Here is a 16,613-nt window from a genome sequence, read left to right as displayed (position 1 = left end):
CCCACCCCCCAGAGCTTTACCACCCCAAGTCTGGAGAGTCTCCTATACAAAAACAGCAAAATACACAAAGGCAGGCTGGACCTATCCACACACATTGCAATCATTGCCTGTGGGGTTAGTGTGGAATTATGGTCAGTGTATCTTTGCATCACAATGAGGGTTGTTTTTTCCCAGAAGTGCTTCATTTTTTAACTGTTCCCACACAGCTTCCTGACATTCTTGCCTAAACTTTTTCAGTACAGTGGTACCTCTGGTTACGTACTTAATTCATTCCGGAGGTCTGTTCTTAACCTGAAACTGTTCTTAACCTGAAACACCACTTTCGCTAATGGGGCCTCCTGCTGCTGCCACACCACTGCGGCACGATTTCTGTTCTCATCCTGAAGCAAAGTTCTTAACCTGAGGTACTATTTCTGGGTTAGTGGAGTCTGTAACCTGAAGTGTATGTAACCTGAGGTACCACTGTATAGGCTCTGCATGGAATCTGCATTCTAGGTCTGCTTCAACTCTGCACTGAATGTGAAAATGCAGCATCCCTAAGATGCTGGAAAACACTGTTGTTTTGGATCAAGAGTTAATTTGTGTCATGGGTTATCTTCACTTTCAGTGTTCCTGGGTGTATGTCCCCCAGATCTGGACAATCAGGAGAAAACAAAGTTCTGAAGAGAAATGACTCTGGAATATCAACGACTTCAGCAAAACAGTACTACTTAAAACAGTCAAGATACCTACCTGGTAAGGAGGCAGTTCTTTAATGCTTTTGATTACATTGGTTGGGTGGTGGAGGTTTTTTGTGCCTTTTCTTCTGTTAGTATACATAGGTCAGAGGAATAAGTGGGCAAAAAGAGGGGGGAATCCAGGAGCTAGAACAAACTTTATTTCAAGAGTCACAGTTTTCAGTGAAAGGTGTTGAAAAGCACATTGTGACTTCAGCGCTCTTGATAGGCTATGCCCTGAATTGGCAACTATATACTAACCGTTATCATTATTATTTTTCTAAGGTGTAAACCCTAAGAATGTCTCCTCAGGAGCAGCCGGTAAAGAAGGGTCCCATGGTAACTGGAATAATTCCTTGTTTTCAAAACCGATGGCACCAATTGGAGGACTGTCTTTCAGCAGAGTCAATGCAGGTAATTAATGTAATGGATAGTTAAAAATCTCTGTGTACCCCCCTGTCTGATGTATTTGATAGATTTTGTAAAATTTATTTACTATGTTATTTTTGTGGTGGTTTTCAGGCAGCGTGTTTTCAGTGTTCTATTTTTAATTCCGCTATCAATGTGCACAGCAGCAAGTATGCAGCCTGAGACGGTCATTGTCCATTTGTATCATCATTGCACCACATAGTGCTGAACATGGCTATGTCAAATGCCTCTTGTCGGAATGTGTTTTGTGGTATTCATCAGCGTCCAGATGCATGTGTGTCTATGAGGGGTTCTCAGTCGAGGAAGGGAATTGGGACATGTATAGGGCAAGTATATGCTAAGTATAATGCTGAAACACAGCCAGGGAGGTTTTCATATTTACCTTGTGCCAATTTACAAGTAAATTGACCTCCATCATTCTTCTGTTAGTTTCAAACAATATTAAAGAAGATCTTTTCAAAAGAAAGCAAATTACTTCAAAATTAAAACTGTAGATCTGACTAATCTCAAAACATTTTAAGTTATTGAAAGCAGCATAACCTAAGTTCTAGTCTATTTCCATGTAGACAACGTTTTTCAGGTTGAGCTTTTTTTTTTAAACAGCAATGATTACAGTTCCATGGCAGCTTATTTCAAACCCTTGCATAATACCCTAAATATCAAGATAATCAGAAATCTCAAATAAGACTGCTTCTTTTGTGTTACAATGACATTGTGTATATTGTGAAATTGGAGGGTCCGGGTTTTCTGGTAAGTAATGTTCTGTTCTTTTCTTCAGACCACTCACTTTATCCGTTTACAGCACATGGAATAAACTCGTATTGCTATGGCCCTATGTGGTGCTAGATTTGCTTTATTTTTCTGGGTTTGTATTAAACCTTTGCATGATCATACAGGGCAGACAAAAATATATATGAAAATATTATAAATATCCTGTCTGGGCTTTAGAGGCAGGTAAATCAGCTTTACTCAGTGTCTTCTTTAACCTATTTGAAGTACTCTTCCGTTAGCAAATAATAGTAATTACTTTTACTGTATTGATGATTATTAGCTGACTGCACATACGAAGGCTGCAGTCCTATGCACACTTATATGAGAATTGGTCTATGGGGCTTAATTCTGAGGAGACATGTATAGGATTGTCCTGTAACCTTTTCGTACAAGAAAAATACACTATGCATTTAAATACAGATTTGTTAGAATTCTGTAGTATTCTCTTTCTAGGATTAATAAAGGTAATTCGGTATTTCAGTATCCTATTCCTTCATTATTCTTATGATCATAACCAATCTCAATTACCTTTTGCTTTGCTTGTTTGATTCTTGGTAATAAATATTCACTGGTCTAGCTCCTGTTTTAGAGATGAATCTTTCAACATTTACGAAACTGATACGGCATCCTAGAGGCTCACTCACACATGCTATATTCCAGATTGCTTTTTTTTTATTTTTGTGTGTGTCTTCCATTAGTTTCATCCATTCATTCTGTTTGCCTAAGGTATTTATTTTCATCCTTTTCTTTTCCTCCATCTGTTTTACTGCCTCCTCTGAAGAAGAAAACTTAATTAAACCAATTGAAAAACTGTCATGCAAAGAAAGAGTGAATGAAAAATTAGAGGACCCAAAAGGTAATTCCTGGCAATTACGTTTGGCAGTGCTTAATCTTTTGCAGGTTTTGGGGTTTTTTTCATATTCAAATCATATTTATTTATTTGCTTTTGAAAAAGCATTAATTGTATCATTTGAGCCGTAGTATTTTAGTTTGACATATGTCATGGCTTTAGCTCAGCATCTCCAATGTGCACAGAGAATCTTGTGTGTGCGGAAGCTTCCTTGTTCACTTTTATGATCAAAGAGATCACAAGAGGCTCTTGGATTTGGAAGAATCCACAGGGCCATCTAGTCAAACATGTTTGCCAAAAAATGAATCAACCGCCATCAATCCATCCAGTCTCTGAACTACTGTGTGTCACAGGCACAGAGAAGATTCTTCAAGGCTAACTAGGTCCAGATAATTCAGGGAAGCAATCTAAGCCAGTCTTGTTGGGCAGCAATAGGAGGTACTTGCACATATTTAGATTATTCCAAGGATATGGAAGACAAGTAGGACCTTTTGAACACTGAGTAGAATCAGGATTTGTTCACTGTCATGAAGGGTGTGTCTTTTCCCTCAGCTGAAAAGGGAGTTATACTTAGAAAAATCTTTATGGAGCAATCCTGTGTGTGTACAATAGGGCATACACTCAGGTACATACACACAGAATTGCTGCCTTACAGTGAAATCATATACATGTATATTTAGAAGTAAATGTAGTTTACCCCTGGTAAATGTGTATAGAATTAGAGATGGTAGTCATGGAGCATAAACAATATTTTCCAAAGTGAACTTTGTCCCCTTTTACTTTGCATCAAGCATTATAGATCAATTACAAACTATAACTGTTGGGATTAGGTTTTTAAAGACCTAAGAAACCGTACATATCTTGTGTGACTCTCCAACACATTTGAGCAAGGGTCTCCGGAGTTATTTGAAAAAGTTTTAATTTACTTCTACTTGCTTTCTCCTTGTTTGTTTGTTATTTACAATGGACTTAGTGTTTTGAAAACTAGGAGTAATGATGCTGATATTGTTTATGTCTCTTTTTATTGTGTTTCTTTCTGTATCCTATTGTGTTTTGTTGTATAAACAAGATGAAAATATGCAAAAGAAAATGCCAATAATAATTTCCTGGGACTAGGGCTGCATTCCAGTGAATATTTGTGACTGAGATGGTGATTCTTTTGTTGAATTTGCAAAGGGTGCAATCCACTACAAATGCATGGGAAATGTGCAAAAGTTTCCTGATTGTGTAAACAGACTCGCTTAAGTATGAGAGGCTTGAAGGAGTCCTCTAATTTCCTGTTGGTTTGTTTAAATTTGCTAGGCACAAATGGGTGCGTAACTTTATGCCATTCATTTTAATACAGTGGTACCTTGGTTAAGAACTTAAATCGTTTTGGAGGTCCGTTCTTAACCTGAAACTGTTCTTAACCCGGGGTACCACTTTAGCTAATGGGGCCTCATGCCGCCGGAGCATGATTTCTGTTCTCATCCTGTTCTCATCCTGAAGCAAACCCGAGGTACTATTTCTGGGTTAGCGGAGTCTGTAACCTGAAGCGTCTGTAACCCGAGGTACCACTGTAATGTGGCAGAGCTGTCTGAATCATGCTTTTAGTGGCATGCTATGTTTCTTTCTGTAGGTTTTCCCATGCCAGAAGGTTGGGGCTGAGGTACTGAAGCACTTACTTTGAGTAGAGAGATTTGTATGTGGATACAAACGTAATAATTACAAAGTGTAGCATACCTGATTCTGGTTCCCATCAGGTTTCCAGTTCCATCACTTTAGTGTGTAATCAGCTGGTGGGTTTCTCTGGCATACTGTGTATCTTTTCAAACATCTGAATGGTTCCAACTGCTGCTTCAAATGATGATTGCTCTTTTTTTCATGAGGGAGGATTTTAAGCAGAGGCTGGATGGCCATCTGTAATGGATGCTTTAGCTGAGATGACCCTCAGGGTCCCTTAAATGTAAAGGGACCCCTGACCATTAGGTCCAGTCATGGCCAACTCTGGGGTTGCGGCGCTCATCTCGCTTTATTGGCCAAGGGAGCCGGCATACAGCTTCCAGGTCATGTGGCCAGCATGACAAGGTTCCTTCCAACTCTACAATTCTGTGATTCTCAGAATATTGCGTAATTTACAGTAGTACGGCTTGCATCCCACTCTGGATCATACCATTGCAGAGAGTACACAGTTCCCTCTGTATCCACTTCCAAACCATCTGTAGGCCTGGGAGGCCATATAAGCATGAGGATGAACACAACCATCTGTGAATGACAGTCCTTGGGAGAGGTAAGGATTCCCCTTTCCTAATCTTTCCGTATTTGTAGGCTTGGATTTAATATTTTCTAATTTTCTTCTTCTTGTTGCAGCTTTTCCTCTTACCTTCACTGACAGTCTTTTTCTCTTTTGTATTTCTAACTAGATTCCAGAGATGGAGGTATTCCATGTTTCATGCATTTCCACATGGGTTGCAAAAGGTTAAGCTGCTTTCTTTTGAACTCTCTGCTTTGCCTTCTGCAGTAAGGATTCAAAGGAGCCAATTGTGATGGGGAACACAATTGAGGTTACCTTAAAAAAAAGTTTCCTAAATAAAACTGGTAAAACAATTTTTCTTGGGTTTTGGTTAATTAGCCATCCTCTTCTCTTTCCCCCCTTCCCAACACTTAGATCTGCAGGGCAACCCGGCAGGCTGTCCACATGTCCCCACTTTCAATTATACCTAATGAAGCGCATATGTTTAAGAATGCAAATCTGCATGCAGTCAATGTTCTGTTGAAAACTTATGCCTTTGATTATAACTCCCTCACCCCAACACAGCCAGGAACACACAGAGCAGAGCTTGTTTTCTTCGGCTCTGGAGGGTAGGACCTGAACCAGTGGCTTCAAGTTACAAGAAAGGAGATTCCAACTAAAGGTCAGAAAGAACTTTCAGACAGAGCTGTTTGACAGTGGAACGGACCCCCACAAGGTGGTGGACGCTCCTTCCTTTGAGGTTTTTAAGCAGTGGTTGGTTGGCCATCTGACAGATATAAGCAGCAATAAAGAATATTGATATAAATTTAGATAAAGCTGATGGACACCCATATTTTCATTGCTTTGATACATTCTGTCAATATTAGCTCATTATTTTCTAGTTACAAAAGAATGCCCAATACTGGAAACAACCCATAGAAATCTGGGTAAATAATATTTGGTAAAAGGCGAAAGATTTATACGATCTGAGGTGAAACCAGAGTAATATTTGGAATGTAGCTCTAACGGGACACCTTACTCGCCATAGAAGGGTAATTAAAGGCACTTCAAAGATAGACACTTGGTGAGACTTGGCTTCCATTCTTTTCCTTTATAAATGAGACAAAATATACTTTTATTCCACCCACAAGAGGAGGGATACTTGAATTGACAGCGCCCAAGGGGACTTCCGGTCAGCGACATCGCTCAATGGCGGGTTTCCCTCGGAGCTCTTGAGGGAAATCTGCTCCGCGGGTTCGGGTCCCGCAGCTACGGCGAAGCGGGGACCCTAAAAAATCACAGGCACGAAGCCTGTGAACCGGAGACTCGGTGGGCACCTTTTGCGCCCCCCTGAAGCCGTGAAAAAGCCTTTTTAAAGGCTTCGGAACGGTAGCGGGTGTGTGGCATGGAGCTGAGAGTCGTTTGTACCCAGCCTGCGGAGTGAAGCCCCGTCGTCATTGACGGAGAGCGCTGACTTCTTCCTGTGATTTGGAACAAAAAGAAACTACTATCCGTGAGTAGGATAAAGATTTAAGGAATAATTGGGACTTAATTTAACGAATTTGGATACCGAGACGGAAAAGTTTTAAAAGGAAGTCTGCCTTTCCGCTCTGCAGCAAGATCAAAGTAAAGAACTGTTAAGCTTTAACTTTGAAGTTTCCTCTTTGATTAAGCCACTCATCGCACAAAAAACTGGGACCTTCTCCCTGCAGGCAGGAGTGGGGGGAAGAAATTGTGCTTAAATTGTCTAAATCCGCCTGCCTTGAAAGAAGGGATTAAAGTTTTACCGCTGTTCCCCGACCCTGGAACGGACTGCCGGAGAAGGGAAGCCGGTTGATGACTGCTAATGTGTTAAAGATACAAAGTTACTTTAAATTACCTTTATAAGATACACTTTCCCTGGAATTATTTGGACTTTAGACTTTGTTTCAATCTGTTGGAGACTGATATTGTGGCTTTTAGTGAAACTTTGAGTGCTTTGGGAATACTTTTCAGTACTTTGGGAATATTTTACACGAAAGAACCTCTTCATTTTAAACTGTAAAGAGAATACCAGCCAGATCGCCCTCTGGAGGAGACTTGATTAACTTCAGCATTAAAGTGGATTTAGTCAGCTGCTGTGAAAAGGGAAATATGAGCATGGGAATGACCTTGACTGTAAGATAGTGGGATGGCAAGTGACCAAGACAAAGGAGAGTCACAGGAAAAAACCTTGAGATCTGGTAAACAATATAGAATTGACTCTTTTATGAAAAGAAGGGCTTCTACATCTGGAGCCTCGGGAGCAGCTGCCATCCCACAAGAAAAGACAAAAGTCATGACTGAGGAGGCATTTTCGAAAGTGCTTGCAAAAATTAATGAGTCTTTGGACCAACTAAAAAAGCAAGGTGTAGAATTAAAAAAGCAAGGTGCTGAAACTAGCAAACAAGTTGCTGAAACAAATAAAACTGTAGCAGAGATCTCAGGAAAAATTGATGCAAACACCAAAAGTATAATTGAACTTGGAAATAAAGTGAATTCTAACACAGAATATATTGGAAAATTACTAGAGGAATCATCCACCATTTGTAAGATAGCAGAGGAGGCTAGAGAAATTGCAACTGCAACTGACGAAAGGTTCCCACTGATCTTCAAGAAGTTGGAGGACCATGATTTGGCACTCTCGATGATTGAGATGCAGAGGAAGGAGAGGAATTTAAGGATCAGGGCAATACCCGAGAGTGAAGGAGACAACCTGGTGGATTATCTAACAAAAAAGTTTTCGGAGTTTTGGCAAAAGGATTTGGAGAAGGAAGAATTTAAGATAGAGAGTGCATTTAGACTTGGCACACGGCAGAAAAGGAATAAAGCAAGAGATTGTCTGATAACGTTAAGATCAAAAGAAGAGAGGGATAAAATTTTGGATCTGCACTATCAAAGAAGTTTGCAAATTGAAAATTCCTCTGTGGAAATTTTTAAAGATATTCCAAAACAGATTTTGGAAGCAAGAAATCAGTACAAAAATTTGGTGGTGCTACTGAAAAGGAATAATATACCATTTAGGTGGGAATATCCTCAAGGTTTATCCTTTAAATACAAGGGAAATAAAAGGAGAATAAAGACGGTGGAAGATAAAGACAAGTTCTTACATCAACACGAAGAGGATCTCTGCAAGGGGGCGAAATCGGGACAAGATCATCCAGGAGGAGGAATTTTGGACAAAGACAATTTACCACACAGTTTGAAACCACCAACAGAAGAAGAAGAACTACTCGGAGCAGTAGGAGGAGAAGACAAATAGAATGACTATGGCTCTGCAGCTTCTAAGTTGGAATTGTAACGGTCTAAACATTCCCCGAAAGAGAAAAAGTGTTTTTCACATATTAAAAAAAGAGCAATTGGACTTGATTTGTTTACAAGAGACCCATGTGATGAGGTCACATAGGAAATTACTTATTAATAAAAGATTGGGACAAGAATTTATTTCATCAGACAAAGTCAAAAAAAGAGGAGTGGTGATATATGCAAAGGAAAAACTGCAACCGAAATTAATATTTAAAGATGAACAAGGAAGATATTTGGCAATTGAAATTCAAGTTCAAGGAGAGAAATTTTTGATTGTGGGAATTTATGCACCAAATGAGGGGAAAGTTGAATTCTTTAAGAAGCTACATGAGATATTGATGGACTATATGGACATAAATTTAATATTGATGGGAGATATGAATGGAGTAGTATCAACTAATATGGACAAATCCCAAAGATAGGTAGTCACAAAAGATGGAAGACTTCCAAAAATCTTTTTTGAAATGACTGACAATATGGATTTGGTTGATATTTGGAGAGCAAAACACCCACTTGAAAGAGAGGGAACCTTTTACTCCGAAGCCAAAATGACATGGACTAGAATTGACCAAATTTGGATCACTGGAGGAATGGCACCCAAGATAAAAAAAATTGAAATCTGCCCAAAAACATGCTCCGACCATAATGCGGTAAAGATGGTGATGGACTTTACAACAACTGGTACCTTTAGATGGAGGATGAATGACACATTATTTAGAGATGAAGTATGTAAAAAGGCCCAGAAAATTTTAAAAGACTATTTTGAAATTAATATGAGAACTAAGGTAGGAAAAAGAATAATCTGGGACGCAAGTAAAGCAGTGATGAGAGGATTCTTGATACAACAGAATACAATTAAAAAGAAAAGCCAGAATTACAAGAAAGAAAATTTTTTGGAAAAGATAAAAGAGGGGGAAAGAAAATTGAGATCAAGTCCAAAATCGCAGGACATTTTGAAAGAAATTAAATTATATCAGACACAATATATGGAGCTGACGAATCAAGAAATAGAATGGAAAATTAAGCAAATGAGACAAAAGACCTTTGAATCAGCTGATAAATGTGGTAAACTGCTGGCTTGGCAAATAAAAAAGAGACAAAAATTGAATACTGTTACAAATTTAGAAGTGGATGGAAAGAACATTTACAAACCAATAGAAACTAGAGACTGCTTCCAGAGATATTTTAGACAACTCTATACACAAGGGCCTCAGAAAGATACCGACATAGAACAGTTCTTGGAAAAAAATGGATTGAGAAAGATCTCACAGGAAAGTAAAAGAATTTTGAATCAGAAAATAACAGACCAAGAAATAGAAGGTGCCATTCAGAATATGGCATTGGGCAAGTCTCCAGGACCGGACGGACTGACTTCTAAATACTATAAGGTGTTGAAAGAGTGGCTGATACAGCCTCTGAAAGAAGTTTGCAACAAAATTTTGGAGGGAAAGAGGGCACCAGATACGTGGAAAGAGGCTTTTATCACACTTATACCGAAGACTGAGACAGAAAAGACTCAACTTAAAAACTACCGTCCTATCTCCTTATTAAATGTGGATTACAAAATTTTTGCTGACATTTTAGCGAAAAGGTTGAAAGTTGTTTTGATGGAGGAGATACATAGGGACCAAGCAGGCTTTCTCCCGAGAAGACACTTATCAGACAATGTAAGGAACTTAGTTGATATTTTGGAACAGTTGGAAGTGAATATTAACACTAAAGCAGTTCTGATATTTGTGGACGCTGAGAAAGCCTTTGATAATATTTCTTGGAGCTTTATGATGAAAAATCTTCAGGGGATGGGGGTAGGCCAAGGGTTTGAAAATGGTATAGGTGCGATATACTCTGAACAAAAGGCAAAATTAATTGTAAATAATGTAGTTACAGAAGAATTTATTATAGAAAAAGAGACACGTCAGGGATGCCCAATCTCTCCATTATTGTTTATATCGGTCCTGGAGGTTTTGCTGAATATGATTAGAAAGGACCAGTTGGTTAAAGGAATACAGGTCGGAGCGAAACAATATAAATTGAGAGCATTTGCAGATGATCTGGTACTTACATTACAAGAGCCTGAATCCAGTACTAAAAGAGTTTTAGAATTAATTCAAGAATTTGGTCAAGTGGCAGGATTTAAACTAAATAAGTCTAAAACGAAGGTTTTGGAGAAAAATTTAACAACATTGGAAAAAGAAATGTTTCAGAATGAGACAGGGTTAACGGTGGTTAAGAAAGTGAAATATTTGGGGATAAACATGACATCTAAAAATCTGTATTTATTTATAGATAATTATGAGAAAACTTGGACGGAAGTAAAAAAAGATTTAGAAATTTGGTCAAATATGAAGCTTTCCTTGTTGGGTCGAATTGCAGTTATAAAAATGAATGCATTGCCTAGAATGTTGTTCTTGTTCCAAACATTACAAATATTGGATAAGATGGATTGTTTCAAGAAGTGGCAGAAAGATATCTCCAAATTTGTCTGGCAGGGCAAGAAGCCTAGAATAAAATTTAAGATATTAACTGATGCGAAAGAAAGGGGCGGATTTGCCCTGCCAGACCTTAAACTGTACTATGAATCAGCAGCTTTCTGTTGGTTGAAAGATTGGCTACTTCTTGAGAATACTGATATATTGGACTTAGAAGGTTTTAATAATTTTTTTGGGTGGCATGCATACTTGTGGTATGACAAGGTTAAAGTTCACAAGGGTTTCAAAAATCATATTGTCAGGAAAGCATTATACAATGTCTGGATTAGATATAAAGATTTGCTGGAAAGTAAAACTCTGAGGTGGTTGTCGCCAATGGAGGCTAAAGCCGTCAAAAAACTTAATATGGAGGTTAATTGGCCGAGATATTGGGAAATTTTGGAGCAAGAGGGGGACAGATTGAAATTGAAAAGTTTTGAGACGCTAAAAGGGAAGGTAAGAGATTGGCTTCATTATTATCAGATAATGGAAGTTTTCAAAACAGACAGGAAAATTGGCTTCCAGGTGGAAAAATCAAAATTAGAAACTGAATTGCTAGAGCCCAGTACTAAGAATTTGTCAAGAATGTATAACCTGCTGTTGAAATGGAACACACAAGATGAAACGGTCAAATCGGTAATGATTAAATGGGCACAGGATATCGGTCATAACATTATGTTTGTTGACTGGGAAAAGTTATGGACCACTGGGATGAAATTTACGGCATGTAATGCCTTGAGAGAAAATATTATGAAAATGATTTATAGGTGGTACATGACCCCAGTCAAACTTGCAAAAATCTATCATTTGCCCGATAATAAATGTTGGAAATGTAAGGAAACGGAAGGAACGTTTTATCATCTTTGGTGGACGTGCCCAAGGATTAAGGTCTTCTGGGAAAAGATTTATAATGAACTGAAAAAGGTACTTAAGTACACTTTTCCTAAGAAACCAGAGGCCTTTCTCCTGGGCATAGTCGGCCAATTGGTGTTAAAGAAAGATAGAACATTTTTTATGTATGCTACAACAGCAGCAAGAATACTCATCGCGAAGTACTGGAAGACACAGGAGTTACCCACCATGGAAGAATGGCAGATGAAGGTGATTGACTACATGAGTCTGGCAGGGATGACGAGCAGAATCCGAGACCAGGGAAGAGAAATGGCGGAAGAGGATTGGAAAAAATTTAAGGACTATTTAAAGAAATATGCAAAAATTAGTGAATGTTAGGTTGATGCCGGATGAGAAAATAGGGGTTGATAGCGGTAATGGATAAGTGAAAAGAAAATGAATGTTATTAAAATTAAATTGAAATAAGGGGGGGATTTGCTAAAAAATCACTGACATGAGAATGCAGAAAAGGGAAGGTATGAGGAAGTCGGGAAAGTAAGGTATAAGAAATTAAGATCTGAAATTATATGTGTTTTATGTTTTATTGTTTTGTACTTGTGTTTTGTTTGTGTTGAAAATTTTGTGGAAACTTTAATAAAAATTAATTTAAAAAAAATAAATAAAGAATTGACAGTGCCCAAGTAAACGTATTGCTTGTGCACTGTGTACTGCATATGAAACTGAATAAGAATGTACCTCTGTATAAGTTACTGTATTTAAATGTGGTTCTTGTATTTACATGAAAACCAATAAAAATCATTTGGATTTTTTTTTTTAAAAAGTGTATAAAATGCTTGACAATTTCTTCGGGGCAGTGCCTTTGGGTTTTGACCTAGGGGTAAAGACCTGCTGCAGCAGAATTAAATAAATAAATGGACGCCTTGCTGGTTATCATTGTTCTTGCCTGTTTATTTAAGATAACTAAAGTCCTACCTAGGACAAGCTACATTTCCATGATATTAGCCAATAGTGTTGTGCTTAACGACTTCCACCCAGTATTTTATTTCTCTGGCTTTCTTCAGGTGCATTTGACCCCTAATACTGGATTGGAAAATTCAACTTTTCTATCAGTGGAGGGTTAATGATAATTCATTCTGAGACAGCATAGATAAATCGGTTCCTCTGGTGCAGATACTATTGTTTCAGAGAGGTCTTGGATGCATACATGGGGCTAGAGAATGACAGTAAAACCAACCGTGTGCATTAATCTCCCTGAAAACGTCTCTGATCAAGAGTACAGTGTTTGGGCAAGATGCACCACTAGAAGTGTGATGCTGGCATTAGGACTCCAGTGGGCTTCATTGGAGACTGAATTTCTTAGAACCAAGACTGTACAGTGGAACCTTAGTTCTCAAACGGCTTAGTTCACGAACAAATCGGCTCCCAAATGCCAAAAACCCGGAAGTACCATAAGTGTTCCAGTTTTGGAACGTTTTTCGGAAGCTGATCGTCCAATGCAGTGCCGCTTGCCTCAAAACTATAGATAGTACTATTTCTTGTCAGTATGATTGTATTTTTAGTTGTATGCACACTGACACTGAAGAATGAACCAGTAAGACCTGGAGAGAAGAAAGCTGGACTTGGTGCACTCACTGATCATTGGGGTTTTTGTGTTGAACAACTTTCTGTCACAGCATTTCTACTGTCTTGTGGTTTGCCTGCACTTTATATAAGACGTAATGCTTGCATCTAATTCTGCTGATAATTCTTTGTACCAGTCTATCTGGGGATGCTTATGACACACAGGAAACTTATCCCTTTCATCTAAGTTTCTAGGCAAGAAGAATATACTAACTTGTATAAAATTACGAACAGTGAACACATTTTTGAATACCTCTAAATGACTAGTACAGTCCTAAAATGATCCTTCAGATCTTTGTTCCTTTCCACAGGAAATCCTGGCTTTGTAGGAGCTGCTTACAATACCACTGGATATATTCCTTCCTTTCACAAAAAGGAGGTTGGTTCAGCTGGTCAAAGGATACAACTAGCACCTCTTGGTCCATCAGCGACTGGTAAGATTGCATTATTGTCTTATCTATAGTGAAACAAACCATCACGTGTTTCTGAAGTCTCTATCTCTTGGGCTTTCTGTAAGGATCTGGGCCAGATCACTATGGCTGTCCTTAAGTTTTTTCTCAAGACTAGACCCATTGAAATTAATGAACACGACTATGCTCCATTAATTTCAGTAGGTCTATTCTGAGTAACACTTAATTAAATACCACCCATAATGTATCATGTCTGAAACATTAGACTGGTCTTGCAAAGGTTTTAATTTTGAGTGTGTGATGAGGTGTGTTTTTGTTTTTTAGTTGTCTTGATTTTATAATTTTATATCTTATTTTGTATCTAAATTGTTTTCTTTGTTGTAAGACACAAATATAACTTTGTTACTGAGTAACGTAAACACCACCCATAACTAACTGAACTGAACTACAGTGATAAAACTGTTCTCAAGCATAAGTTTGCCCATTTTCATATTAAAACTTCACTTCAGCTTGGCATATTTAGTTTTGATTCCTATTGGCAATTATTTAAAGTTCACATCTATCTCATTATGTAGGAGCTAGCAAAAAAAAAAAAAAAAAAAAAGCTTTCTAGTTGTTATTATAGGGTATTGCACCACAAATGACATTTATCTTGTTAACAGTAAATTCCACAACTGCCACTGAGCATTAACATTGGCTTTCTGTTTAAAAATGTGTTTGTTTTTTTGTACAGCAGTTAAAGATTTGGCTCCATATTAAAGTGTGGCTAATAATGTATTACTTTATGGTCTGTGATAAGTCATGCACACCTGAAACCCCTTTGCCATAGAACCATTGATTAATTGGAGAGTATTTTTTAAAGCACCATAAAAGCAAGAATCAGAAGTTCACGAAGTTCCTTGATTAAGTGCCCAGTAATAGATGTGCAGACTACAGCACTTAAGACGAAATGAAACTTCACCCTGGGTTTGCCAAGTCTTCAGCCAGACCCTTTAGCTGTTGATTTTTAAAAGCAGGGTGAAATGCAGGGAATTGGCAGGTGAAACTTTTCATGGTGTGGAGATAAAATGCATCCTTTGCCAATTGCCGTTGATCAAATCACAACCTATAGTGGTGAATTGAACAGTTGGCAACCTGTTACTTCACCTTCCAGGACCGCTTGGCCACTATACCTTTTTAAAGTAATGAATATTCTATAGATACCAGACACACATTTTATGTTATACTCTTCAGAATTACATTCATGATGCCGGTGTATTTTTATTTTGACAAGGGCTTAAGTTTACAAAGGAGTAAGCTGGGAATACTTGGTGCTCCCATGTTTCGGAAGGTGATCTAGAACTGTGTGTGTTTTACTGACTCGCTATTTGCAGGTGGCTCGTTATCTCCACCTGGATATAAGGGCTGTGGAAGTGGCTTTTTAGAGAGAGAAAGCGGACCCAGGGTGTGGGCAGAGCAGTCTTGAGGTAGGAAACTTAGGTACTGCCATAGTGGGTGAAAAGGTTCCACTTCCTTATTCTGCTTGGGCCTTGATAGTTGCAACAAGGAAAAAAAACACCATTTAAAGCCACAAACATCAAAGGTAGAGTGAGAGATGGGTATCCCAACTCGCTACAGATCTAGTGTGTGAGTCACATCGATTTCTGTAGCCCCTATTCCACAAAACGTGCTGTCTGGCTAGTGCCATATCTAGTCATCTTTTAACTGTCTCCACATAATGGATTTGTCTCTAGTCATTTACATACATGGACTAGAAGTTGTTGGAGAAAACTATTCCTTGACTCCGCAACCTTTAGGAATGCAGTTACCAGTGGGAATCCTTGCCCCATAACTAGGGTTGCTGGTTTCCCTCCTGCCCACCAGCTTTTTTTTTCCTGAAAGAGAGATCAGTTCTATAATGGCTCCCTGGTGTTCAGAAATACCAACAGCTACAGTTTCCCCATTAAATCATCATGGTATGGAAAACATGGCGCCCTGAATTTCTGCCCATCGTGCAGCTATTAATTGAACAGAAACTCTGTCAGGAAAAAGCTGGAGATCTTTTTCTGTAACACCCAGAGGGAAAGACTTAACTATTCTATTGTATTCTAGCTTTCTCCTCCCACTTTGTACAGCAAACATGTGTTTTTTTTCTTGTCATGTTCTCACCTTTTTCTCACTTCATTTATTTTGCCTGTCAGAGCTTCCTACTATCTGTGACACAAAGAAAGGTAAAGTTAGGAAGCTGTGTGATAAATAAATTATTTTGAACTGATGGTGATATAATGAGGAGCATGAATAAAGCAGTGTATCCAGCATACCCTATTGATAAAAGTTTATGGGTTTGAATCTCCTGGCTCATGGAAAGCACTTCTGGGCAAATGCTGGCTGAAATGTGCAGAGTGGATCACCTTCATTATATGCAGTTGCACGGGTGCCAACTTGAAAATGATATTGAAGGGCCTGGGTAAGCCCCTCCCTGCATAATTGACAAAAGACAAAAGATTCAACACACACCATTTGAATGGCAATGCCCATCAACTTGGGGGGGCCTGGGCCCCGTAATTTTTTATTTTTTTTTATAATAATATTTATTAAATTTTTGTATAACCAATAAAAAACATACATAATAACAAAATATTTTCCATTATCCACATTTCATTCTCAACTTTGGACTTCCTCACATCTCTTGTTCCTGCTTTCTAAACAGATTTTACCAGCAAATTATTAACTTAATTTAATTCATATAATATAATTTTCCAATATTTAATGTCTCAAATTTTGGGATTTAACATACTCTTATTGAAGCTTAATCATAAAATATTACTTATCCAAAATTTATCTTTTCATCTACCAATTAAATTTAAATTTATATTCTTTATAACTAGTTTGTTGGAGCCGTGTTTTTGCTAATCTTACATCTTTCTTAAGGGCCCCGCAAATATTTGGGGGGGGGGGGGCAAAGGGACATCCCCTCATGGC

General features: G+C 38.3%; 1 protein-coding gene across 8 annotated transcripts in view; it reads left to right on the top strand.

Annotated features, from left to right (window-relative positions):
* MAK (male germ cell associated kinase) overlaps positions 1-16,613 on the top strand; it is a 33,886-nt gene that overhangs the window by 14,828 nt on the left and 2,445 nt on the right. Inside the window, exons 11-15 of one of the 8 annotated variants that reach the window (XM_079984977.1) lie at positions 608-735; positions 1,002-1,130; positions 2,698-2,772; positions 13,554-13,676; positions 15,026-15,118. In XM_079984977.1, coding sequence (XP_079841103.1) covers positions 608-735; positions 1,002-1,130; positions 2,698-2,772; positions 13,554-13,676; positions 15,026-15,117 — 547 coding nt within the window. In that variant the 3' untranslated portion in view covers position 15,118. Of the gene's footprint in view, positions 1-607; positions 736-1,001; positions 1,131-2,697; positions 2,773-4,970; positions 5,036-5,168; positions 5,353-12,683; positions 12,716-13,553; positions 13,677-15,025; positions 15,119-16,613 lie in introns of those variants that run through there. The other 7 variants (XM_079984981.1, XM_079984976.1, XM_079984975.1 and 4 more) reach the window with 7 other exon arrangements.

The sequence above is a fragment of the Podarcis cretensis genome (genome assembly GCF_951804945.1).
Source record: "Podarcis cretensis genome assembly, chromosome: 7".
In the NCBI taxonomy this organism is placed as follows: Eukaryota; Metazoa; Chordata; class Lepidosauria; order Squamata; family Lacertidae; genus Podarcis; species Podarcis cretensis.
Note: the sequence above shows the minus strand (reverse complement) of the source record. Positions and strands in the feature narration are given on the sequence as shown.